The 26,830-nt window shown below is 36.9% G+C and overlaps 1 protein-coding gene across 1 annotated transcript in view; it reads right to left on the bottom strand.

The window, feature by feature from the left end:
• Positions 1 to 26,830, bottom strand: part of LOC126176606 (sodium-dependent neutral amino acid transporter B(0)AT3) — a 168,746-nt gene that overhangs the window by 63,034 nt on the left and 78,882 nt on the right. Inside the window, exons 6-10 of the mRNA XM_049923765.1 lie at positions 24,465 to 24,575; positions 23,935 to 24,136; positions 20,562 to 20,722; positions 20,103 to 20,304; positions 1,075 to 1,234 (exon numbers count right to left, since the gene is read on the bottom strand). Of these exons, the coding sequence (XP_049779722.1) occupies positions 1,075 to 1,234; positions 20,103 to 20,304; positions 20,562 to 20,722; positions 23,935 to 24,136; positions 24,465 to 24,575 (836 nt within the window). The remainder of the gene's footprint in view (positions 1 to 1,074; positions 1,235 to 20,102; positions 20,305 to 20,561; positions 20,723 to 23,934; positions 24,137 to 24,464; positions 24,576 to 26,830) is intronic.

Genomic DNA, 26,830 nt, shown 5'->3' with positions numbered 1-26,830 from the left:
AAACAGAAAAGAAAATTACTGAGAAAAATCAGCCGCAAAGAAAGTAGGGCCTCCCAGACAAGACCCGCTGTCTGAGAAAGTAACGAAATCAAATAAGCGTGACTACGAGCAAACATTTAACAAAGAAGTGTATAACAAGTTTAAGTTGATATGTGGGTATAACATAAGAATGTTTGATTTTCAGCATGGAAGTTACCGGTAATTCATTAACTAATACATGAATTAGGTATCCTGTACATTTGGCCAAAAAATAAAAGAAACATGAAAAGTCCCACTTACATAAAAATGCAAAATGGAAAGTAGCAAAAGCTCAAATATTATTTCATTCTTGCCATAAACTGTACTTAAATATGTGCAAAACAACAAAATTCCACAAAAACAATTCTTCCTCTTTTCAGACAAGTTTTGCATATTATTATTATTATTATTATTATTATTATTATTAATATCATTGAAAGCAGCTTAAGTTGTATAAATATGTTGATAATCATAACTGTTATACAGCAGATGCTATTAATTTTGCATCCTGATATTTAACTGTATTTAAAACTTTATAAACACCCAGAATGTATACCTATGAGCTGGCACTGCAGCAGAGTCTGTTAGAAGGCTGGCAACTTATATTTGGGGAACTTCTGACTGTATTATGAGTGTGTCAGATGAATTAACCAGGAAATAAACTTTCACAATAATCTATGAAGTGTGATTTTTGTTTTATTAAAACCTGGGGATCACTATTAATAAGAATTCGTTTTATTTTTTATTATTTTAATTAAGATGGTGAAGAATGTGTGCTTGTATCACTGCTACCATTGTATCACTGCAATGTATATCTACTAGTACCCGTGTGGTGCAGGTAATACATCATAAGCATAGTGATTAAAATACACCTGGCAGAACAGTTTTAGGATGGCTGTTTGAACAGTGAAGTGCTACAGTGGATATAGGAGTGTTACATTATACAATACACTATTAAATGCTCTTCTCTTAATAGTTTTCATGTATATCTCAATACTGTAAATAACTGAAATTGCTTTAGTTACCTTAGTTCTTACTTGAAGATAGTACTCTTACCTTTTTAGTCCATATACATAAGAAACACCCACACATTCAAAGAAGGCAATAATGAGCAAGGGAAAGTTTCCACTGAAGTTATCAAACAAGATGAATACATAACTGCCAGCACCATGGGCAAAAGCCATAGATATGCCACAACATATAAGACAAAGGCCCCCTGAAAAATAAAACAGATTTTGTTAACATAGATGTTGTTGACACAATTTTTATGTCATGCTAACTACAAATTACTACAAACAACATACCGGTATTATGCACCATAACAACTAGACTTGCATGTGAGACCCTGTGAAATCTGTCTTTGAAAAAATGAAAGAGTTATGTGTGATTTCAGTCTTTGCACAGCTCAGGAACTTTATGTAAAGTATTCCTCTTAATGAACAGCAAACTAATGTACAATCACCTTTTCTTCAGAAACAAACACACAGTTCTTAAAATATGAATTCAAAATCAAAAGTCACAATTAACAACAGCTTATTGCCTTATACATTTACTGGCCTCTGACTTGCAAGATATTATGATACTTTGTACTCAATAATCAATGATAATGCTATTTTTCTGTTAAGAAGAGCATTTCTAAAACAAAGAGGCAATATTAAAATAAATTTGTATTTTAGATAAACTGCTAATATCACAAAAAATTCAGTAACTATTTCAAACAAAGAGACAGGTTTCAGTAACAGTGTAGAAGAAAAGGACATGAAATAGCTTACTCACAATCTATTTTCAGATATTTACTAAACAAATGCACACAGCCACTAGAAAAATAAAATTAATTTAAAGCAATTCATTTGAGCTTTAAACAATGGGAAGTCTAGGATGGAATAACAACAATATTGTAAGGATAGTTTGCTACTTGTGCCACAGAGGAGGTTCTGAATGACAGACAGGCATAATAAGAAAGCATGCTAGAAACATTCAGCTTTTGGCTACATTCTTCATCAGTAGTAGTATCTGAGATGAACAGCAGTCTAGCTGACTAGACAGTGCAAGTATGGAACAGGCACAGGAAGGTGAGGGAGAGGTGGAGGGATAGCAGGGTACTCTTGAGGGAAGGTGTAAGTGCTGCTTTTTGGAGTGTGCATGGAAGTGGTGAGTACAGGGTTACAGCAGGGGGATTCTGTGCAGTGGGGGTGGGGGGTGGGGGGGGGGAGATTGGGGGAGGGGGGAGGGAGGGGGACAGAAGTAGAAAAAGATTAAGGAGTATATAGGTGCATTTATGGGGTAGAAGACGTTTGCTCCCACTTCAGTACTACACATGCCTTGTATCTCATTACTCCCAGTATAGGGCTACACATGCCCTCCATCCCATCAGTATACATATGTAGTTCATTCCCCTTCTTTACATCCGCCCCCCCCCCCCCCTCCCCAACAGCACAGCCTCCAGATGCTGTACCTAGCAGCCTTATGCGGTCCACTCCATGTCCCTGCATGTTCCCACAGGCAGCACTAGCAACTTTCCCCAACCCTACCCTCCTTCTCCCTTCCCCACACCTCTTCCAGACCCACACTGCCTACTCCTGCTAGACTGTCACACACCTCAGACACAGCTGCAGTTGGGACTTACTGCTGTGAGATAATAGGGGCCGTCTGTGTGAGAGATGTACTTGTACAGATGTGTGTGTTTTCTACTTCTGAAGAATGTTGTAGTCCAAAATCTGAGTAATTCTAGCATTCTTTTTCATTGTGCCTGCCTGAAACTCAATACCTCCTCTTTGCAGGGAGTAGTAATCTATCCTTTCTATACTGTTGTTATATTTTTAGGAATATTTTATGCTTACATTATAGCTTTCTTTTGTTTTATTTGTGGGCCATGGTAAATAAATATAAAACATGTTTAACAACAAGTAGTAATGGTGAATTCAAGATATGTCTCACAATTCACAATGGTGAATCTACTGTGCTCATTTCTTAAAAATGTTACCAGCACTGATTAATGATGATTTGGTAGAAAAATGTAAAACTTGAATACAGCAAACTTCTTAAATACCGGTAGTGAAGAAACATTATCATTTCTTTTTATTAATAACAAACACTGGCTATGTAGCATCAGTTGCCATCGTATGTTTGATTAATCTGGTATAACATGTACTTACTGATCTATTAAGCACAAAAATAGAGAATATTAACAAAAAAATTTAGACATCAATTAATTGAGATACAACACACACAGTCTCCATTAACGATATCAAAACTCCTACCATGCAATTCCAGATGAGTAATGATGATTTAGAAATATCATAAATGAACACTATGTGGTGAAGATACCTGAAACTTAAACGTTTTATATTTTCTCAGCACTGACATGCATATGAAACATTTCCTGCACTTTACATATTAAGATTATTTGCAGTTGTGAGGTAGAATAGTGGATAAATTCTGTTAAGTTAAATAAAGTAATTATCACAAATAATACTGTGCAAGTGTTTTCACAGTCAGCAGTAATTTTTTAAAAATGTGTAACAATTTTGTAATGTAATGTCACTAAACATAAAACTTTCTATGCAACATATGTGCAAATTTGTGCAATTCATAACACTACACTTATGTGGCTGGTGACTTTTTTAAAGCTGCAGTGCATTGATAATTAAATACATATAACAATGAGTTTAGTCCTTTCTCTAAAAGCAACTGTAGTGCTGTAACTTGATATGGAAATCTAAAAGATGCTAACAGATTCGTTCAGAAAAAAGAATTAACTAAACACCTATCTATTTATGGCATACACATGTATTAAACAGTCAGCAATTATCAGTAAATGCTTCTCTATGTTCTTGACCTGCCACACTTGGTTTGTGCCCTAATGAGTCTCTCCCAACCTAATGCCTACCTCACTTTCTTGTGATGAAGCCTTTTTTCATGGTTGAGGCTCTCGTGATCAGACACTCTGGATAAGGAGTACCCCACTACTTGCCAATGGCCTGTTGACAAGAGGGCAGAGGAGTGAGAAGAAATGCAGAGTGCTATCTTTTTTATTGGTTTGGAAGCAGCCCATAGAACCAAACAAATTGATTACCCTTCACTGTGTGGTCATGTGGAAAAAGCAAATTCTAGCATCACATATCCAAAGGATAAATATAGCATATGCCACTTATTTTCATGATTGTCCTTTTTCAAAAATTCTAGAGATAGGTTAATCCCATAATTCCATTTACTAAGCTAATAAAACAAAGAAAAAAAATGTTGGCGGACAATACACAGATGTACTTGAACATTAGAATAAAAATGTTTAAGCTGTTGTGAGATAAGGCTTTGGATCACACACCACAAACTTTGATCATTTATAATTTAACTGTGGATGAAGATACACACCTGTTATTCTTTGAATGAAATTAAAAGAATGTTAGTGGACAAACATGAGTAATTACATAATAAAGCAGATAGTACAAACAACAATTTTAGGAATGTGTTAAGAGATACCTTTTGTATCACATCTTCCCTTAAATCTGGAATAAAGGCATAATTAGAAAAGAAAATTAAAAATATTTAGAAGTGAAGGAAGATGTTATTGAGGGTCAATAATAATTGAAAGTGACTATAGAGCTGAGACAACATATGCAGGTACTGCACACAATTGCAGCTTAAACTGTTAGAAAAGCAGCCATGAGTAAATACAGACCATCATTCCAGGCTGTGAGAAGAAATGGAGAAAGCTGAAAACTAACTGAGAGGACACTTTTTATTTGAGTTAACTTGTATAAATAGCTGTCCACCACAGTTAAATATAAAGTGTGGTGTCACCGCAAGACACCACACTTGCTAGGTGGTAGCCTTTAAATCGGCCGCGGTCCGCTAGTATACGTCGGACCCGCGTGTCGCCACTGTCAGTGATTGCAGACCGATCGCCGCCACATGGCAGGTCTAGATAGACGTCCTAGCACTCACCCCAGTTGTACAGCTGACTTTGCTAGTGAAGTTACACTGACAAATACGCTCTCATTTGCCGAGACGATAGTTAGCATAGCCTTCACCTACGTCATTTGCTACGACCTAGCAAGGTGCCATTACCAATTAATATTGAGATTGTAAAACCTGTACAGTCAAGAGCGATGTACACCAATTATGGATTAAAGTTAAGTATTCCAGCAGCAACGTACCTTATTGGCTATATTAATTACATTGTCATTTTCCAGACCTCACGCCAGCCTGCGTGAGCTTAAATGCGTGCATTTCGGCCTCCTCTAGCAACACGGTGTTGGCTCTTCTGCCAACACAATATAAAGCATAACAGACAGTACTACTGCAGTACTATGTGGCAGATTACAAATCTATTTTGGACTGAGGATACAACTGGAGCAGCTAGCATCATCTACTTTTGGTTGCATATGAAAAAATGGACTCAAATTCAGGAGGAGACACATGATAACATTGGCCCAGGAATCCTGGCAGACATATTCTGTGATTTCCATAAAAATTTAGAAATGTGTCATGACTTGTTCCATATGGGGATATGCTTTTCTGTACACTAAATGATCTAAGTGAGCAACAAAAGAAGTGAGAAAAATAGACGCTAGAAACTGTACTAGTCATGACCTTGCTAAAGAATACATCCTGGCACTGATTCGGAATTATTTAAGAAAAATGTAGCATCCTCAAATATGAGTTGTTTACCCAAATTTTTATGAAGCATTTGATTAGGGCAATGGTACTCTAGACTGAGAGATTGATAATATTTCTATTTTAGAGCTAACAAGTTAAGATAAATAACATTGACCTTCCTGAGAAATAAGTACAATGTGCAAGAGAGAGAGGAAAAGAGAGAGAGAGGAAGAGAGAGAGAGAGAGAGAGAGAGAGAGAGAGAGAGAGAGAGAGAGAGAGGAAGAGAGAGATAGAGAGAGAGAGAGAGAGGGAGAGAGAGAGAGAAAGGGGGGGGGGAGTCTCTATAAGGATTTCAAAAGAAAGAGTTTGTCAAGAAAAATTTTAAATTTGAACACAATATTAGAACATAAAAGGTATGTGATAATCATGTTCAATTCCATGGGAATGGTTGCGCCACATGACCATGATGTAATCCAGGACAGAAAGAAGGGCAGCATCAGTCATAATATCATATGCCTTTTTTGTTGCATTGCAGATCTAGGTTTCAGCTGACAGTGCAGCTATCATCAGTGCTATAATGACAAACAAAACAAGAATCAGACATAGAAACAGAACATTGATCAACTGCCAAGCCACAGCTGTATACAGTTACAGTTCCAATGTTACATACCATTGTCAGCAGTCATAAAGACTGAACATCTGTTGTTAGAATTATGTTCAGTCTACATGGCTACTTATAATGGCCTGTAATTATAGAATTGTAATTGTGTGCAACTGTGATAAGGAATTTGGCCAATGTGCTACTTCTGTCTGATTTTTGTATTATTTCTATTGAAAGCACTGATAGATGATAGATGGAGTGTCAGTTGAAATCTAAATCTGAAATGCAATAAAAATGTTAAGCTTGCAATTTTAATGATTCTCTGTGTGACCTGTGTTAAGTGCTGTACCATCAAAGGGTAAACAGGCATTTTTGTTCAGTTGTTCTGTTACACCTTTCAGTTTAATAAAAACCATCTAGTAGTTTTTAACTTTACGTGTCTTATTTTATTGTAAGAAATTAAATTACATCAGGTTAAAGGCCTAGGTTTGTTTTAAATAAATGGAATCTGTGATAAATACCTGGCCTCAAGAGTACTCTCACATAAAGTTATGCCGAGATGGCAACTGAAGTGGAAAAATATCGTATTCCTTTATTTGATGGAAATTCAGGACAGAAATTCTCCTTGAGGAACTGGAACTGTTACCATTTGTGCAAGCGAATTATCTCACAAAGGTGGAATCTGTCAATGGAGAGGAGAACACGCAGCATCCCACAAAGGAAACATGATTGGCTGAAATGGCTAAACAAGATCGTAAATGTAAGTCTCATCTTGTTCAATGCATTGCTGACAGTCACTTGGAATATGCGAAAGATAAAGTAACTCCTTTTTATTTATGGACCTCTCTTTGTAATACGTTCAAGAGAAAAGGATTTGCTGGTCAACTTCTGTTGAGAAAACAATTGTTAACTATGAAATTTAATGCAACAAATGATTTACTAGTTAACCACTTTCTGAAGTTTGATAAACTGATTCATGATTTACGTTCGACCGGAGCTACTGTTGAAGAAACGCACATAGTGTGTCATTTGCTTTTAACGATGCCTGCGGAATACAACATAGCGGTCACTGCAATCAAAACGCTCTCAATGAAAGACTTGACACTGAGCTTTGTGAAAAATAGGCTACTGGATGAAGAATCAAAGCGGAAGGGAGTCGTTGGGAAAAACAAAAATGATGAAACACCATCTCCTACAGCTTTTCAGACTCAACGGTATCTAAAAAACGGTTCATCAGACACCAGTAAAACAAGAAGTCAACAAGGAACTTCTTTCAACTTTACTTGTCACCGATGCGGGAAGTCTGGACACAAGAACTCAGAAACAAGCAACTCTGTGGTTGTAGCTAACGTCAAAGAGGAAGGTGGGTTTAGTTTTGCAGCATCAAATGAAGATCAGTCAATAACAGTAAGATACCTCTCACTAATTTAAGGAAACTGGAACAGCCTATTAGTCAGAGTAGCTAAGTCAGGCATTTTTCTTGAGGTTAAAGTAAAAGGAGAAATTAAAGTCACTAGTGTGGTAAAAGGAAAGGAAATTTAGATAACGATTAAAGGTGTTTTATCTGTGCCTGATCTTAATTATTATTTGCTGCCAGTTAGAAAACTGGAAATGAATGGTTTTAGTATCACGTCTGTAATAGCTCAAGGTTTGATTAAAAGGAAAAGAAACTGTTGATAGTAACGAATTTCAGTGATATGTTCTACATTTTTTGCAATGAAAAGCCTCATCAGCTGCTTCAACTGCAACTAATGCAAAACTGTGGCATAGCAGATTAGGCCATTTGAGTTATGATAACATTAAACACCTCCAGTCACAAGTTGATGGTATGAAACTGGACACTTCAACAATCTCCACAGAACAATGTTCAAATTGTGTCGAAGGAAAACAATCACAGCTGCCATACAATCACAATAGGAAACATGCCACCAGACCTCTTCAGTTGATCCACAGTGATCTGTGTAGGCCAATTGCACCAGAATCATTCGATGGAAAGAAGTATGTGTTCACGTTTGTCGACGACTTTACACATTTCACAGTGGCCTATGCACTGGAATCGAAATCAGAGGTAACTCACTATCTGAAGATGTTTACCCCATAGCTACAGCTCACTTCAACTTGAATATTAGCAGATTGTGTTGTGACAGTGACCACGAGTACATGTCAAATGAATTGAAACAGTTTTTTGAAGAACAAGGAATACAGTTTGAGCTTACAATCAGATATACTCCTCAGCAAAATGGTGTTTCAGAGTGAATGAACAAAACTATTATTGAGAAAGTTCATTGTATGGTACTTCAGTGTAAATTAGATAAAATGTTCTGGTCAGAAGCTGTTCATACTGCTGTGTAGGTGCTTAATAGAAGTCCTACCGTGGCTTTGGAAGGAAAAGTGCCTGCAACTTTGTAGTGTAACGAGAAGCCTAATTTGACTAAGCTGAGAGTGTTTGGATGTATTGCTTATCTACTGGTATCAAAGGAATTGAGAACAGGGAAATTTTAAGGCAAGTCCTTAAAATGCTATTTCACTGGTTACTGTCCTAATGGCGACAGGATATGGTGTCCAGAGGAAGGAAGAATAGTCACAGAAAGAAACATTGTTTTCTATGAAGGAAGATTTGACTTTGAAAATAAACCAGCTGTGGACTGGATTCCAGAATCTGTACAGGAATCATCTGAAAAGGACAATAATAAAGAAGACATTGCTGAAGAAGATGCCAAACCAAGTGATGGGGGTAATGAAAGAATTCCCATACCAGAACTGACCAGTGACAAAGAGGAAGCTGAAAATTTATCAGAAAAGAAAACTATTTGATGTTCTACCAGGAAGAGGAACCCTCCTAAATGTCTGAAAGACTATACTGTTCTTGCACTAAATGCTGATTCATTTGTACATTATGTACCGAAAAGTTATAAGAAATTGCAAATTGTGTAGATAAGGAATACTGGTATGTACAAGATGAAACTGACTCTATAAAGGAAAACAAGACTTGGATCTATGTTAAATTACCACCTGGAAGGGAGAATATTGGCAGTAAGTTGGTGTTCAAATTAAAAAAGAACAAGGATGGAAATATCATAAGACACAAGGCTAGACTTGTGGCAAAAGGATTTTCACAGAAAGGGGATATGACTACGACGAAACATATGCACCAGTGGCTCGACTTGCAACTGTCAGAATAATGCTAGTTATTACACTACAACTAGGACTGGTTCTGGAACAATGTGATGTCACCAACGCTTTTCTTCATGCATTACTCAAGGAGGAAATATACATGACTATTCCTGAAGGAGTGAGTATTTCAGAAGAACTGAAAGACACAACTGGTTTGGTTTGAAGATTACATAAATCCTTATATGGCTCAAAGCAAGCACCACTAGCATGGAATCACTATTCATACCTTTCTTATGTCTATGCAATTCACTCAGTCAGAAGCAGATAAATGTCTTTACTATACGATTGTAAAGGAAGTTGTCATTTATATTATGTTCTGTGTTGATGACATTTTGATGTCAGGAAATAATAGAGAGGAAAGGGACAGAGCGAAATTTAAGTTAAAGCAGAAGTTCAAAATAAAGGAATGGGGAGAACTACAATAATACTTGGGAATCAAGATTTCTATGAACCGGAGAAATGTATCTGAGCCAAACATCATACTTTAAAAATTTGCTACAATGATTCAACATGCAAGATTTTAATCTGGTCAAGACTTCTATGGAAGTTAAACTGGAAATCAAGGAAGGAAAAATGATCGATAAGCCCTGCAGAGAGTTGATTGGATGTTTGATGTATACAGTGACAGCAACAAGACCTGATTTGTGTGCTGTGGTCAACTTCTTGAGCAGATACCAAAACAATCCATTGGAAAAACTATGGAAAAGCTTAAAAAGAGTTTTGAGATACATCAAAGGGACCGTCAATGTTGTTATTGTTGTGGTCTTCAGTCCTGAGACTGGTTTGATGCAGCTCTCCATGCTACTCTATCCTGTGCAAGCTTCTTCATCTCCCAGTACCTACTGCAACCTACATCCTTCTGAATCTGCTTAGTGTATTCATCTCTTGGTCTCCCCCTACGATTTTTACCCTCCATGCTGCCCTCCAATACTAAATTGGTGATCCCTTGATGCCTCAGAACATGTCCTACTAACCGATCCCTTCTTCTGGTCAAGTTGTGCCACAAACGTCTCTTCTCCCCAATCCTATTCAATACTTCCTCATTAGTTATGTGATCTACCCATCTAATCTTCAGCATTCTTCTGTAGCACCACATTTCGAAAGCTTCTATTCTCTTCTTGTCCAAACTATTTACCGTCCACGTTTCACTTCCATACATGGCTACACTCCATACAAATACTTTCAGAAATGACTTCCTGACACAAATCTATACTCGATGTTAACAAATTTCTCTTCTTCAGAAACGCTTTCCTTGCCATAGCCAGTCTACATTTTATGTCCTCTCTACTTCGATCATCATCAGTTATTTTGCTCCCCAAATAGCAAAACTCCTTTACTACTTTAAGTGTCTCATTTCCTAATCTAATTCCCTCAGCATCACCCGACTTAATTTGACTACATTCCATTATCCTCGTTTTGCTTTTGTTGATGTTCATCTTATATCCTCCTTTCAAGACACTGTCCATTCCGTCCAACTGCACTTCCAGGTCCTTTGCTGTCTCTGACAGAATTACAATGTCATCGGCGAACCTCAAGGTTTTTATTTCTTCTCCATGGATTTTAATACCTACTCCAAATTTTTCTTTTGTTTCCTTTACTGCTTGCTCGATATACAGATTGAATAACATCAGGGAGAGGCTACAACCCTGTCTTACTCCCTTCCCAACCACTGCTTCCCTTTCATGTCCCTCGACTCTTATAACTGCCATCTGGGTTCTGTACAAATCGTAAATAGCCTTTCGCTCCCTGTATTTTACCCCTGCCACCTTTAGAATTTGAAAGAGAGTATTCCAGTCAACATTGTCAAAAGCTTTCTCTAAGTCTACAAATGCTAGAAATGTAGGTTTGCCTTTCCTTAATCTAGCTTCTAAGATAAGTCGTAAGGTCAGTATTGCCTCGCGTGTTCCAACATTTCTACAGAATCCAAACTGATCTTCCCCGAGGTCGGCTTCTACCAGTTTTTCCATTCATCTGTAAAGAATTCGTGTTAGTAGTTCGCAGCTGTGAGTTATTAAACTGATAGATCGGTAATTTTCACATCTGTCAACACCTGCTTTCTTTGGGATTGGAATTATTATATTCTTCTTGAAGTCTAAGGGTATTTCACCTGTCTCATACATCTTGCTCACCAGATGGTAGAGTTTTGTCAGGACTGGCTCTCCCAAGGCCATCAGTAGTTCTAATGGAATGTTGTCTACTCCCGGAGCCTTGTTTCGACTCAGGTCTTTCAGTGCTCTGTCAAACTCTTCACGCAGTATTGTATCTCCCATTTCATCTTCATCTACATCCCCTTCCATTTCCATAATATTGTCCTCAAGTACATCGCCCTTGTATAGACCCTCTATATACTCCTTCCAACTTTCTGATTTCCCTTCTTCACTTAGAACTGGGTTCCCATCTGAGCTCTTGATATTCATACAAGTGGTTCTCTTTTCTCCAAAGGTCTCTTTAATTTTCCTGTAGGCAGTATCTATCTTACCCCTAGTGAGATAAGCCTCTACATCCTTACATGTGTCCCTTTAGCCACCTCTGCTTAGCCATTTTGCAATTCCTGTCAATCTCATTTTTGAAGCGTTTGTATTCCTTTTTGCCTGCTTCATTTACTGCATTTTTATATTTTCTCCTTTCATCATTAAATTCAATATTTCTTCTGTTGCCCAAGGATTTCTATTAGCCCTTGTCTTTTTACGTACTTTATCCTCTGCTGCCTTCACTACTTCATCCCTCAGAGCTACCCATTCTTCTTCTACTGTATTTCTTTCCCCCATTCCTGTCAATTGTTCCCTTATGCTCTCCCTAAAACTCTGTACAACCTCTGGTTCTTTCAGTTTATCCAGGTCCCATCTCCTTAAATTCCCACCATTTTGCAGTTTCTTCAGTTTTAATCTACAGGTCATAACCAATAAATTGTGGTCAGAGTCTACATCTGCCCCTGGAAATGTCTTACAATTTAAAACCTGGTTCCTAAATCTCTGTCTTACCATTATATAATCTATCTGATACCTTTTAGTATCTCCAGGGTTCTTCCATGTATACAACCTTCTATCATGATTCTTAAACCAAGTGTTAGCTATAATTAAGTTGTGCTCTGTGCAAAATTCTACCAGGCGGCTTCCTCTTTCATTTCTTAGCCCCAATCCATATTCACCTACTACGTTTTCTTCTCTCCCTTTTCCTACACTCGAATTCCAGTCACCCATGACTATTAAATTTTCATCTCCCTTCACTATCTGAATAATTTCTTTTATATCATCATACATTTCTTCAATTTCTTCATCATCTGCAGAGCTAGTTGGCATATAAACTTGTACTACTGTAGTAGGCGTGGGCTTCATGTCTATCTTGGCCACAATAATGCATTCACTATGCTGTTTGTAGTAGCTTACCCGCTTTCCTATTTTCCTATTCATTATTAAACCTACTCCTGCATTGCCCCTATTTGACTTTGTGTTTATAACCCTGTAGTCACCTGACCAGAAGTCTTGTTCCTCCTGCCACCGAACTTCACTAATTCCCACTATATCTAACTTTAACCTATCCATTTCCCTTTTTAAATTTTCTAACCTACCTGCCCAATTAAGGGATCTGACATTCCACGCTCCAATCCGTAGGACGCCAGTTTTCTTTCTCCTGATAACTACATCCTCTTGAGTAGTCCCCGCCCGGAGATCCGAATGGGGGACTATTTTACCTCCGGAATATTTTACCCAAGAGGACGCCATCATCATTTAATCATACAGTAAAGCTGCATGCCCTCGGGAAAAATTATGGCCGTAGTTTCCCCTTGCTTTCAGCCGTTCGCAGTGCCAGCACAGCAATGCCGTTTTGGTTATTGTTACAAGGCCAGATCAGTCAATCATCCAGACTGTTGCCCTTGCAACTACTGAAAAGGCTGCTGCCCCTCTTCAGGAACCACACATTTGTCTGGCCTCTCAACAGATACCCCTCCATTGTGGTTGTACCTAAGGTATGGCCATCTGTATCGCTGAGGCACGCAAGCCTCCCCACCAACGGCAAGGTCCATGGTTCATGGGGTGGGGACCGTCAATATGAGACTAAATTATCGAAAGGGGAATCAAGAAGTTCTTCTGGCCTATGCTGATACCTACTGGAATAGAAAAGAAGATGCAAGATCTACCTCTGGTTACCTATTAAAATGTTTTGGTAACACAGTCTGTTGGGCAACAAAGAAACAGACTAGTGTTGCTTTGTCTTCTACAGAGGCAGAATATGTAGGTCTGGCAACAGCCACAGCTGAGTTACTCTGGGTGAAATATTTACTGGACGATATTCAAATTCCACTCCAGCTACCAATTCATATATTTGAGGATGATCAGTCCTGCATACAGTTAGCGAAAACTCGGGAACATCGACTGTTGAGACGCATCAATGTTAAATATAATTTTGTGCATCAATTTCACCACATCAGGATCATCACGGTCGAGCATGTACGTTCGAAGGACCAGATTGCAGATATTTTTACCAAAGGCTTACCAGCTCCTACATTCATCACTTTGAGGAGCTTGTTGGGTTTATTTTAATTTTTGTTAGCATTAAATGTAAAATCATTAAATTGAGGAAGGGTGTTAAGATCGCAATTTTAATGTTCTCTGTGTGACTTGCATTAAGTGCTGTACCATCAAAAAGTAAAACAGGCATGTTTGTTCAATTGTTCTGTTATGCCTTTCAGTTTAATAAAAACCCTTTAATCATTTTTAACTTTATGTGTGTTATTTTATCGTAAGAAACTAAATTACATCAAAAAAGATAGATGACGTTACAATTGGTGACCTCCTTTATGTCCTGGCTATGTGGTAATATTCGCAGATTTCAAATAAGCATACAACTAAACAGCTTACACTGATGATCCAAACCATTATGACCGCTGCACACCACAAGATTGAATGATTTTTTATTGCAAAAAAGAACCTGCAATTGAGCATCTTGGTCACGAAAAAACTGGATAGCTGTTCATGTACGACTGTCATGAGAATCTATGGAAACTGATTGAATGGCAATGAAACTAACAGTAGGCAACATGGTATTGGTAGTCCACACTTCATCACAGAATGTGGAAGTCAGAGGCTTGCCTACTCTGTAAATGAGCATAGGCACCAATCTGGCAAATACAGTGACAGAGTACAATGCTGGTTTTTTCTTCATTGTTGACTGAAGTTGTCACTAACCTTGACGGTATTTTTGTATTGTGTGTGTTTGATGGTATTTTGTTTCCTCTGTGATGTCTCCCAGTGGCTGAAAAATTTGCTGTTGTCATGACACTAACATTGTCCAGGGTATGCCCAAACACACACACACTCATGGAAACACAACTCTCTCTCTCTCTCTCTCTCTCTCTCTCTCTCTCTCTCTCTCTCACACACACACACACACACACACACACACACACACACACACACGACTGCAGTCTCATGAGCAGTGTCTTCAGTTCTTCAGTTGCATGAGACTGCAGTCATGTATGTCTGAGTTGCATTTTTGTGTGTGTGTGTGTGTGTGTGTGTGTGTGTGTGTGTGTGTGTGTCTGTTGTCTATTTTTCATGAAGGACATACTAGCCGAAAAGTAATTTGTGACAGTCTTTTTGTTGTGCCTATCTGCAACTCAGCATCTCCGCTACATGGTGAGTGGCAACTTTCCTTTTTTTAATATTGTTATATTCCATCCTAGATTTACCATTGTTTGATCTTAAGACTGCAGGTCTGACATGCTGTGTGAACAGAGAATTACTAACAACAGAATTAGAGACCTGACAATGTCGATAAACTCAGAAATTTCAACTGAAAGAGTATCAAGATTGTATTGGGAGATTTCAGTTGCAGAAGCACAAACTGAGGCAATGAAACTAGAGACAGGAATGGGTGTGAGCTGGAATACTGGGTGGAAAGAGAAGTCATGAAACTCATATATGATCCTCGGCTGAGACCATCCTTTCAAAGTGGAAGATGGCCCAAGGGCTCTAATCCAAATAATGTTTTCATCATTTCACAAGCAGATAAGCGTATCGTACAACCAGTCGAGAGACCGATACCAAAAACAAAGAATAATCTCAAAATGTGTGCAAAAGTTGGGATTATCAGGCCAGAAGTAGTTCTCTTTCAACAATGATTCAATCTTAAAAAAAGTATGCTAGGGAGGTTTCTCAAATGAACTGGACAAAGAAGTTGCAAAACTTAAAGTGTCTCCAAATTAATAAGAGGATTTCATATCTATAGTAAATAAAATCTCTGGGAAACATATACTTTGTGGATGCAGAAAGCAACACATGTCTCGCCTCAACCAAAACTCAGTCAGCTTACTTCAGATCTGTCAAGATAAACACAAAAGAGACCCACTAGCTGAAGACACCATTCAAGCAGGTGAAGAGCTGATGAGATGTATCACAGAATGCAGAAGGAAAGAATGGTTACATCCTTTAGCTGATCTGGACATGGCTCAGAACATTACAAGAGGATGGAACTTGATTAAAAACCTAAGCAATGGTCCCAAAAAACCACCAGAGGAACTCACCTTAGTAACACCAAATGAAATAGTTCACCAACTACTTAATAACAGCAAATCACAAAAGAAATTACAAACTTAGAAATTATCATGAAACATTGAGGAAAATAACTTGTTCAGCTTGCTTTTTGCAACAGAATTGGTAAGTGTCATAAAGCAAACGAATACTAATAGAGCTGCAGATCCAGACGATGCAAGAACAGAGCAGCTGCAGAATTTTGAACTAGACACTATTAAGTGGTTAATTAAATTAATGAATGAATGTGTTGAACTCACCCATATGCCTAAACTGTGGAGAAAGTCACATATCATAGTAGCTCTCAAGCTGGGGAATGAACCTAAAGATTCAAAGAATTTTTTTCCTGATCTCATTTTTGTGTCACCATTAAAAAGTCTTTGAGTGAATGATGCTGATTAGGATTTTACCAAGTGTGAACATAAAGTTCATTTCAGAGCAAGCGGGCTTCATACAAAGGAAGTCATGTTCTAGCCAGATCCTTAACCTTATCCAACAAATTGAAGAATGGTATGAGAAACTAGTCACTGATGGTTATTTTATTGCCCCCTTGCTGCCTATGACATGACGGATCAAAAAACTTTATGGATCAAAAAGCTTTATCCAGAAGCTATACAAGATAGCAAGAGATTTCAGGCTGACAAATGTAATCAGAGGTATGCTCCAAAGAGAGAAGATTCTGTGCAATACTGCAAGGTAGAAAGGGCCACCAGGGAAACCAGAAGAACAGATTACCTCAAGGCAATGTGTTGTCACTAATTCTCTACTACATTTATACAAATGATGCCAAAATACCTGGGAATTACTCTAAATCACATCCTAAGTTTTAGAACACTCTTCATGGGTTTGAAAGGAAAAATATGCAAGGAAATAACATCATGAGAAAGCTGACAAGTTCTTTATGGGAAGCAAACCCATATGTTTACCAGTCAGCTATGCTGGGACTCAGTATCTCTGTGGTAGGGTAATGAGCATTAGTTTTGGAGTATCGGTCCACATCAGGCATGTGGACGTAGCCTTGTATGTGTCAGTCTGGTTGGTTGTGGGGTACGATAGACCAACCTCGGTTCCAAAGATCTACCCATCGGTTGGCAGTGCAGCCCCACACATTAGATACAGGGTGGTGGGAGGAACAGAAAAAAATGAAGCAGACTGAAAACCCATAACACTTGATGTACAATTATACACCCGCAGCACATCCAGGAAGAGATTTTCTCAGTAAACTTTACCATTAGATGTCAGGCCAGAGGTTAGATGTGTTTCCTTGTGGCACAGATGTTCTTAAGCAAAGGCAATTTCATGCCAAGGGGAAAAGTTTACCTGCAGTTACAAACTACCCTACACCACTTGGAGAACCCAAACCGATTGAAAAGAGGAATCTCAAGGCGCCAAACAAATTTGGTCTCAAGGGGGTTACATGAAGCTGCAGAGCAGTCCAGACACCTGATCACCTACTAATTTTTCAAATCATGGACGAATCCCATACATCACAAAAGGCAAGAAGATTTATAGAGAGAATATGTGTGACATCTTTCTCCTGGAACTGGACAGTAAGGAGAGTGTTGGTGCAGTCACAAATGTTTTAGCACACTGTTTAGTTTGCATAATTGAATATGGGTGCTGCGGCACATAACCTTTATAGGTTCCTACACTGATGCAACTTAATCATTTACAGATTACAGTTGGCATGGAGTCATCTACATTGGATTGTAGATCAATGTCATCTTGTCAGACAAATCATGTTTCTTGTTGCATCAGGTCAATGGCCATGTCCAGCTACGTGAAGCATACACTCTGCCATGGACGCAGGCTGTTGGTGGCTGTATTATTCTATGGACACTCATCTTCACTTCTGTGGCACCTGGGTAGGAATCAAAGGCATGACAATTGTGGGTTGCATAAACATTATTGTAGGCAACCTGCATCCCTTCATGCTTGATGTCTTCCCAAAGGTGATGACGTCTTCCAACAGGATAACTGTCTGTGACACACAGCTAGAATCCTCCTACAGTGGTTTGAGGTACATGATAGTTTGCTTATGTTGATGTCTTGGCCACCAAATTCGCTGGTATGAACCCAACGGAATGTACCTTGGATGCTATATGTGTCAGCTCAAAGACCAAGAACCATCAACTCATAGTTTATGGGAACAACATAACCTCTGTGGAGATATCTGAGACAAATACACCCTGAAGCCTATCATGGACTAGTCAAATCTATGTCTTGTAGAATCACTTCTGTATTGCATTCCAAACATGGACCAACATGCTACTAAGGTGATGGTGATAATGTTGTGGCTCATCATTATATGTAAAATCCAAGGTGAGTTTGGAATGCATTCAAAGATAATTAATATAATTAATGAGTAGAGCTGCAGTTATGATACTGGGTGTGAATTCCAAGGGTGTCTAGGAGGGGCATAAAACATGGACAGAGCAAAGGATGAAAAATAAAGTAAAACTACAAAAACAATGTTTAAAACAAAAGTAAGTATCAAATATAGAACATATAAAGATGACTCAGTGAATTGATTTATGTGATTCTTTGATGGAAGAAACTTGAAAGATGAAGAAGAACCAAAACAAGAAAACTCCTATACATTGATCAAAAAAACATTTCCTTTTCTGGAGGAAGGTTTGGTAACATTTATGTTACATATTAAATTGCGCTGGAGAATAATTCTGATCTTATGTGTTTGGATGCAATACAATGTGTCAGATACAGACAGTGATAAAACTAAAAAACACACTGAACACATCTGGAATTGTGGCTCACATAAACAGTGTAAGACTGGAATGAATTGGCAGCACATTAAGGAACAAATGGAAGACAGGCAACTCATCTCCACTGTTGGATGTACATGCCACAGATTACATAACTAAAGCCACATGGAAAGTCATAAATATTCTCAGTGCCACAAGAAGTTTAGTTATACAGTGAGTAGCAGCTTTCTTGTTGAAGAAGATTTAAGACTTATCTTTAGCCTATAGGGATGTGGAAATATTAAAGGTATACATTAACAGGGAGATTTAGTTGTCATAAAATACTTCCAGAGGGTATGTTAATGAATAAATGTCATTAATGATAATATCCTGTTCTACGTGCTAGATAACATATAACAAAAGTAGTGCTTGCCTGTTCTTGGAATAGAATAGCTTATTATGAATGACAAACAAACTTTTTCAATGCACCACTATATGTTTTCATCAGTCACTAGGTGCAATATTTTTTGTAAAGTTACATATGTTCCTTACACTTCCCTTACAGTTTAAACTACTTGACATAATATTAGGTTGTAAATGGTCATATTTCACTATTGCTCATAATATCCATGGTAAGTTTTTACCACTGAATGATTCATTACAGTGTGTAACTTTAAGTTGGCTGATCAGCTCACTAGTTCCGAATTGGTAAAAGTCAGAAGCCTTTGGCTGATAGTCATTGTTTTAAGCTGCAGCCAACATTACCTAGTTGACAGTACTATGTGAGCTAGTCATTAGTGCGTACTGTGATACTTCATTCTGTTCCGTATTGTTTTTTTCTTGGTGATAGATGCACTTAATTAATATAGTTATTATTTACATCTTTCACAGAAGGATGAACCACAGGTTAAAATGCCTACAGTAGGAGAGGCAAGCAGGTCTGTCCCCCCCCCCCCCCCATCCCCCCTGCACACACACAGACAGCTCCTCAGCCTGTGGCAGCCTATCTGGGGGCTGGGCTTGCTTAATTCCTCCATTCCCTGCTTCGTCCCATCTAGCATTGGCCAACTTACTGTTAACACACTGTACTTTTTGGGTGAAGGGAAAACTTTTAAAGTGGGTACATTTTATTTTAGTACAACACTGGGTGTATGTGAAAGAAGTAAAATGTCGAACTGTTGAAAAATCTCGCAAGATACAAAGAGAAATTTAAATGCTTATTTAGTTGTATTAAACAAATTTGTGCATGTTTCCATCATGCTTAATTTTTGTAAAAGGTATAAATTTTAACAGTGCTTAAGGAAGAAAAATCACTCAGTGTGTTTCTTATACATTCTTTCTGTGCTCTATGTACAGTGTTTAAAAATGATATAGCCCTAATGAAGAACAAAACACAAAGGACACTTTATGAAGAACCACATCCAATAACTTGATAAATGTTATCATCATGTTTAAACACAGGTCACTTTGGAACTCACCTGTTAGAATTTCCTTGCGGAGGTTAGGAAATAACTTCATGTCTACTATAGAAGTAACAACACCTTCTAGCGTACCAAACTGAGAGTCTATCCCAAGCGTAAAAAGCATCAGAAAGAAAAGCACAGACCAGAATTGTGCTCCAGGAAATTGGTTTATGGCTTCTGTAAATATGATGAATGCTAAACCAGTACCTGAAGCAGACTGTAACAAAAGTTATTCTTACAGTGTAATTTATACAAGCATATAACCAATACATCTGAGCAACTTGGAAAACAAAGTAAATTATTTCTTGTTCACTATTTAAACTTTATTTGTGAAATACTAATTTACCTATCCACTCATTTATTCCTTGCACTCTACTACAGTGTAAAGTTTCTAAATTCACTTCTAAAAATGCAAAAAATTTCTGCACTTTAATTAAAAATTGTTTAATGTATTGATTAAATGCTAAATCTTACATTGTCTAATTCCTTTTCTAAATCACATTCTGGAAGAGGAGGATAAATGCTGTGTGTCTCATTTGTGAAATTTGTAGAAGCAGTGCTGCTGCCATATATTGAAGCTAGTATGTTGTTTCGTTCTTCTAAGCAACGTTCATGAATCATTGTTGCTTTAAAACCTGAAATACAATACACGTCTTTTTTAAGTGCTCTGTTTGTTGAATTTTCCTTTCTCTATGTGTTATTAAAGCACAATAATGATGGTAAATTTTGGCATTAGATAAATATGCAACTGAATTTTCAGTCACAGAAACAAATATGCTTCCAAACAATAATTTTTCTGCCACAATCATGAAAACAAATATTATAAGACATTAAATGTGAAAATTTGGTAAACATTATTAAAACATCATGGTGACGTGTAAATTCTTATGACTTGTCTAAAAAAAAAAGGGCAGGCAGATTCCAAGATTCAATACTAGATAGTTATAGTTCACTAAATAATTGGTCTAAGAAAAATAGAAAATTACAAAAAACAAGTATCAGTAGTGTAATCAGCCAAAAGAAACATAGAAATATACACATCCTTTATCACTCCATGTTATAATGGTGGGTTATTTTGGACCTATTATTTAGTAGCATATCAATCTCTTTGGTGTTATTGGCCTTTGTCTGTCATTTTTTCTTCTAGTTTGATTTGTTATTGATGTGATCTTTCAGCCTGAAGAATGGTTTGATGCAGCTCTCCACATGAGTCTATCCTGTGTTATTTTATCCATCTCTGTATAATTAGTGCAAGCTACATCAATGGCACCCTGTTTACTGTATTTGAGTCCTGGTCTCCTGCTACAACTTTTACCCCCGTCTCCATACTTTTTTCCATTACTCTTTGATTTATTCCATCATAAATACTTCCATTTCTTTGTTGTAAAACCAAACACCCTATGGTAGTATGTGTACTATAATGTGGAGGTAATCAAGTAATTTTCTTCCTTTGTGAGTGGACCTTTACTGTACATATGAAATATTTATAGACAATAATTTGTTGAATGGTATCTTTGTTTTGGCTTCTGCATAGAGTTTCCTCCAGAAAACACCATACAGGAATTGACTAACACAGTTGTAATGGAGATAAGCAAGAAAATGTACATGTATGCACTTTCTATAGTCTTATGAAAGATTTTTATTGTACAGTTTAGGGTAACTGAAGTGGGACAGCATTAATGGAAACTCTCTGAAACTTATTTCCACAATATAAAATGGAGAATTTTATGAACACATTGTACCACAAAATAAAACTATTTCAGAATAGAGATATAAATCCTCTTGCCAACGGTATTAGATATTTTTTCAATCTCTTTTCTTTAGCCTTTCAGCACATTTAACTTGAAACTGGTTTCACCAAATGAAGTTATACATGTAAATATACTTTTTAGTTAAATACCAGTATGTACAGTTTTTAAGGAATTTACAAACTGATCATTACTTAATTTTGTTCTAGTACATCACATTAAATATTTACAGAATTTTATATGATTAAATACACCAACTCTTCTATTATATATCTCTTATATTATATATCTGCAGAAATACACACACTTTCTTCCAGTTTCACGTCATAAATGAAATATCTACATTTTATGTGAATGAGTCATTATACATGGCCTTCAAGTTACTTTGAGGGTATTCTACTATCATGTATCAGTGATCGTCCTGAAGATGGTAGAACTAGCATGCAGTTGACCCTGATACTGTGCAAATGTACATTCATTCTTGGAATAAACTTCCATACATTTTCTTTGAGATATACTGAGCAATTATAGGCTACATATAAAGACTTGGGAGAATCATTTTATTGAGTTGCCATAATGTTTCTTAACAAGTTTCTTTAGGACCCAATCATTGGATACATCTAAGTACTTTTTTCTTCCACCTGAATACTCAGTTTGTACAGAACTCCATCCTGCAGCTAGAACTGAAAGAATTCATAATAACAAAGAACCAGTAAATTTTGTTGATAGAATACCTTACCTTACATAGCAGAAAATCATGCATCCCATTTGTGTCTTTGGTCCACTATAAGGCCCAACAGTTTGACACTTTGGTTACCTTCTTTTCATGCCTTTTGATTAAAATAAATATCCTCTGCTTTTTGCATTTGCATCCTGGATTTTCCATTTGATTTTTGCCCGCTGCTTTTGTTTTATTTGATGTAACTGGTTAGCTTTACACTACCGACTGCTTTTTAAAAAAATGTTTTATTATTTTTGTCTAGCGCTTCCTATATATTCTCACTAGATGAAATCATAATCATATCATCAGTGTATAGGACATTTTTGCAGGCCATATAGTTTAAGGAGTCATTAAAATAGGCAAGAACAGAGCCTTGTAGGATTTCTCTGTTTTAATTAGTTTTCAACTCTTCTTGTTAACATACATGGATTGTAGCCTGTTGTTTAGGTAAGATCTCACTAAATTTAGTAGTTTATCTACAATACCATAGTATTCTAACTTTTTTGCAATAATCTCATGTGATACAGTCAAAAGCTTTAGTCTGTTTATGTACCACAGGTGGTCCGTTTCCTTTCATGACCATTATGCATCCTAGTTCACAGGCTTTCAATAGCTTTCATGGTTGATAGGTTTGGCCTAAATCCAAACTAACTTTCATTCTGTAATTCGTTATTCTCAAAATGCATGTAAATCTGTATATGTATGCAGTTTCTATGATTTGAGTTATTATAGAGACAACTGATATTAGTCTACATTTACCTGGAATGGATATTTAAAAGGCAACTATAGTTTTAAGGCATTCAAGGCAAGTCCCATCACTAAGAATTTTACTTACAAGATAGAGCAGGGGCATTCTGATTTATTAACTATACATCTGAGCTTGTCCTACTTATTAGCTATAAAATGGTGTGTAAAAGTTAAAGGTCAAAATGTTTGTTTAATGAAGCTGTTGCCAACTGAAATCAGTAAAAATTTCTACTTAATAAGTGGCAGCAGATTTGTAGACAACAGGTGAAAACAATGCAATGTTTTAAAATGAGTACTTTATTTCTTCAGAAAGAGAGACAAAAATTTGGGAGAAACATGACTATGACAAGGAAATCACAATGCTGGAAAGAATGGGAAAGTAGTTGAGAACTGAATGGCAACACAAAGAAATAAAGAATGAAAAGCTAATAACAGATGAGTTGTGATACTTTGAGAAAAATGTCACAAAGGTAAGGAAACAAGAGAGAAGAGATTCACTGATGCCAGATAAATGCTGTCACAATTAAAAAGCCATCTTCAAAATAGTAGTTATTTATGCAAATATTTAAGTCACTTACTCAAACTACCAGTATTAAATGTTATAAGAATTTTATATAATCTTGGATTTTACCTATAACAGAGAAGACCACAATTCCAGCAAACATTGAGGTGAAGCAGTTGGTAAGTGAGACCATGATGGCATCACGGTAGCAGTTGTTATTTACTGGATTATAAGATGAGAAAGCTATGAGGCCTCCAAAAGCTAAACCAAGTGAAAAGAAAATCTGTGTTCCTGCTTCCAACCACACTACAGGATCAGTAAGTGTCCACCACTGAAAAATAAATAACAAACACTATATAATGGTGATCCTTTTTGTTAACTATGTGAACAAATACACAACTGATGATCCATATGTGTTATAAATACAAGAATGATAATTTATTTTAGCTAACCTAGTTGATAAAATGATATATTTATTGTTGAACAAAATGTTACACAATTTAAAATTTAAAACACATTCAAAATATAAGCTACATGCAATGTCTCAACTTTCTTCTATACTGTATAAGCAACTATCCTGTGTGAAGTACTGCTACATGTACAAGGATGTCTGTAACTTACTTCTTAACTTATCGTCAAAGTATTATTCTTGGAATTACCTTTGGTGTAAACAGATGCCTTAAACCATCTGACATTCCCTTCAATGTCACTCCACGGAAGAAGAATATAATAAGAACAATGTAAGGGAAAGTGGCTGTCACATATACAACCTGAAAGAGATTTGCAGAACAATTATGTACAAGTTTACCGAAAGAAAAAAAGATATAAGGAATATGTCAATACAATGTTAGTAGACGTGTCTAAAGGTAATCTTAAAAACTTGTGTATCCTAACTTCTTATTGTAGGTGTACACAGAAGGAAAGTGTGATGATATACTAAAATGATCATGATAGGTACATTTTAGTTGCTGTCATTCTACACAGGTACTGACCTTTTTTAATTCCTCCTAAATGATGTTTATGAAGTCTGACTGCGTGCCTTCATATCTAAATCTACAGAATACATTCAACCCCATCGGACTTGGTAGCCCAGTGGAAAAGTGCATGCCCAGAAGGTCCTGTGATCCCAGCTGGACCACAGAAATTTACAGTTTGCTTATAATCTAATCTTCATCCCACAATGATGTGAAGAGTCATCAGGAATGATATAGGGTTTGGATTCCACATTAAACTGCAAGCCCACTTTCCCCAGTTGCCTAATGGGGGTTGGCTTATTCTATGTATCTGTTACTTCAAATTTACACTTTTAAATCCCTATTCTGAATTCTATATTCTGCAGAAATGGGAATGATTAAATCCATATCATCTGGTATCAATATTTATACTAGTCTTTCTAGGATGAGCAGATAAGTTTGGTAAATTTCTACAAAACAGCTCTACTTTTTCTTAAATAGTTCAACTGTTGGAAAGCATGGTATTCAAATAGATGGAACACAGAGTTGTTTATTGTCAGTTACCTCAAGTGATTAGCAGCACATTTTTTGTAAGAATGAATAAAAATGAGTTTTGTACATTGAGGAAACATTTTTACTTGAATATGTGGACTGCACCTAGATGTACAGTAACTGAAAAAAGTTCATGAGGACCTTGTATAAGTATTCAGTACTATTTAAAGGTGAGTAACTAAATATAAATAAGCAAACAATGGAAAATCCAGAATGGAATGTAACAATACCAGAGAAGGAAAGTTGCTACTCACCATATAGGGAGATGCTGAGTAGCGATAGGCACACCAAAAAGGTTCACACAATTAAAGCTTTCAGCCATTAAGACCTTTGTCAGCAGAAGACACACATGTACACACGCGCGCGCGCACACACACACACTCACATAAATGCAACTTGCACACATGTCTGCAGTCTCAGCAAGCTGTGTGTGTGTGTGTGTGTGTGTGTGTGTGTGTGTGTGTGTGTGTGTGTGTATGCGCGCGCAGTCAGCTCGCTGAGACTGCATACGTGTGTGCAAGTTGCATTTATGTGAGTCTTTGTGTGTGTGTGTGTGTGTGTGTGTGTGTGTGTGTGTGTGTGTGTGTATGTATGTCTTCTGTAGACAAAAGCCTTAATGGCCAAAAGCTTTAGTTGTGTGAATCTTTTTGTTGAGCCTAGCGCGACTCTGCATCTCCACTATATCATGAGTAGCAACTTTCCTTCTCTGGTATCGTTAAATATAAATAAGACTGTACAAGTACCACAAATCTAGCACTTTTCTGAAATGTGATTGATGGTTCCACCCAAGAAATGGTCTGTAAAATTCAAGGAATTTTTAGAGAAGATATTTATATTAAGGTACATAATAGTGCTGATGCAAAAGGGTAGATAAGTCCTAAATACAGTTTTGCACATAAAGGGGCTAAGTGAAACAATTGACTTCAAAGAGGTAGCAGTGCCTGATATCTAGATAACACAGTTGTATATTTTAAAATATCAGTGGTAGACAAAAAATTTCATTATATTCCTTGGAAAAATAATAGTTTGTAATTAAATTTTCATTTGTTTGCTGATGCATGTCTGCAGTCCTGATATACATTGAAATTGTCATGGCACTACAAGTGGAGCAAAATGCAGTAATTCATTTATGGTATTTGGAGGGTAATAACTCTACAACAATCTGTACTCTGCTAATGGAAACGTGTGGCAATAATGATCAACATGTGACACAACTGTTGGGACACAGACATTTCCAATGTATCCAAAGCAGTTTGAATGACAAATAACAACATGATGGACCATTTTCTGTGAAGAACTTGGAATCACAAGAAAAGTGGAGGCTATAGATGCTTGAAGAATGACAAACAAAAACTGAGGCAATATTGGAAAAAGTGAAAAATATTCACAGATCAGTTTTCAGATGTTGCATGACATTTTGAATGTGACAAATGTCACTGGCCACTGAGTTTCACTACTTCTCACACTCATTCAGAAAGCCTGCCAAATTGAGTACAAACAAAAATGTAGCAGCTGTTTCA

This window comes from Schistocerca cancellata, chromosome 3 (assembly GCF_023864275.1).
Source record: "Schistocerca cancellata isolate TAMUIC-IGC-003103 chromosome 3, iqSchCanc2.1, whole genome shotgun sequence".
Classification (NCBI taxonomy): domain Eukaryota; kingdom Metazoa; phylum Arthropoda; class Insecta; order Orthoptera; family Acrididae; genus Schistocerca; species Schistocerca cancellata.
This window is presented reverse-complemented; position numbering and strand designations above follow the sequence as displayed.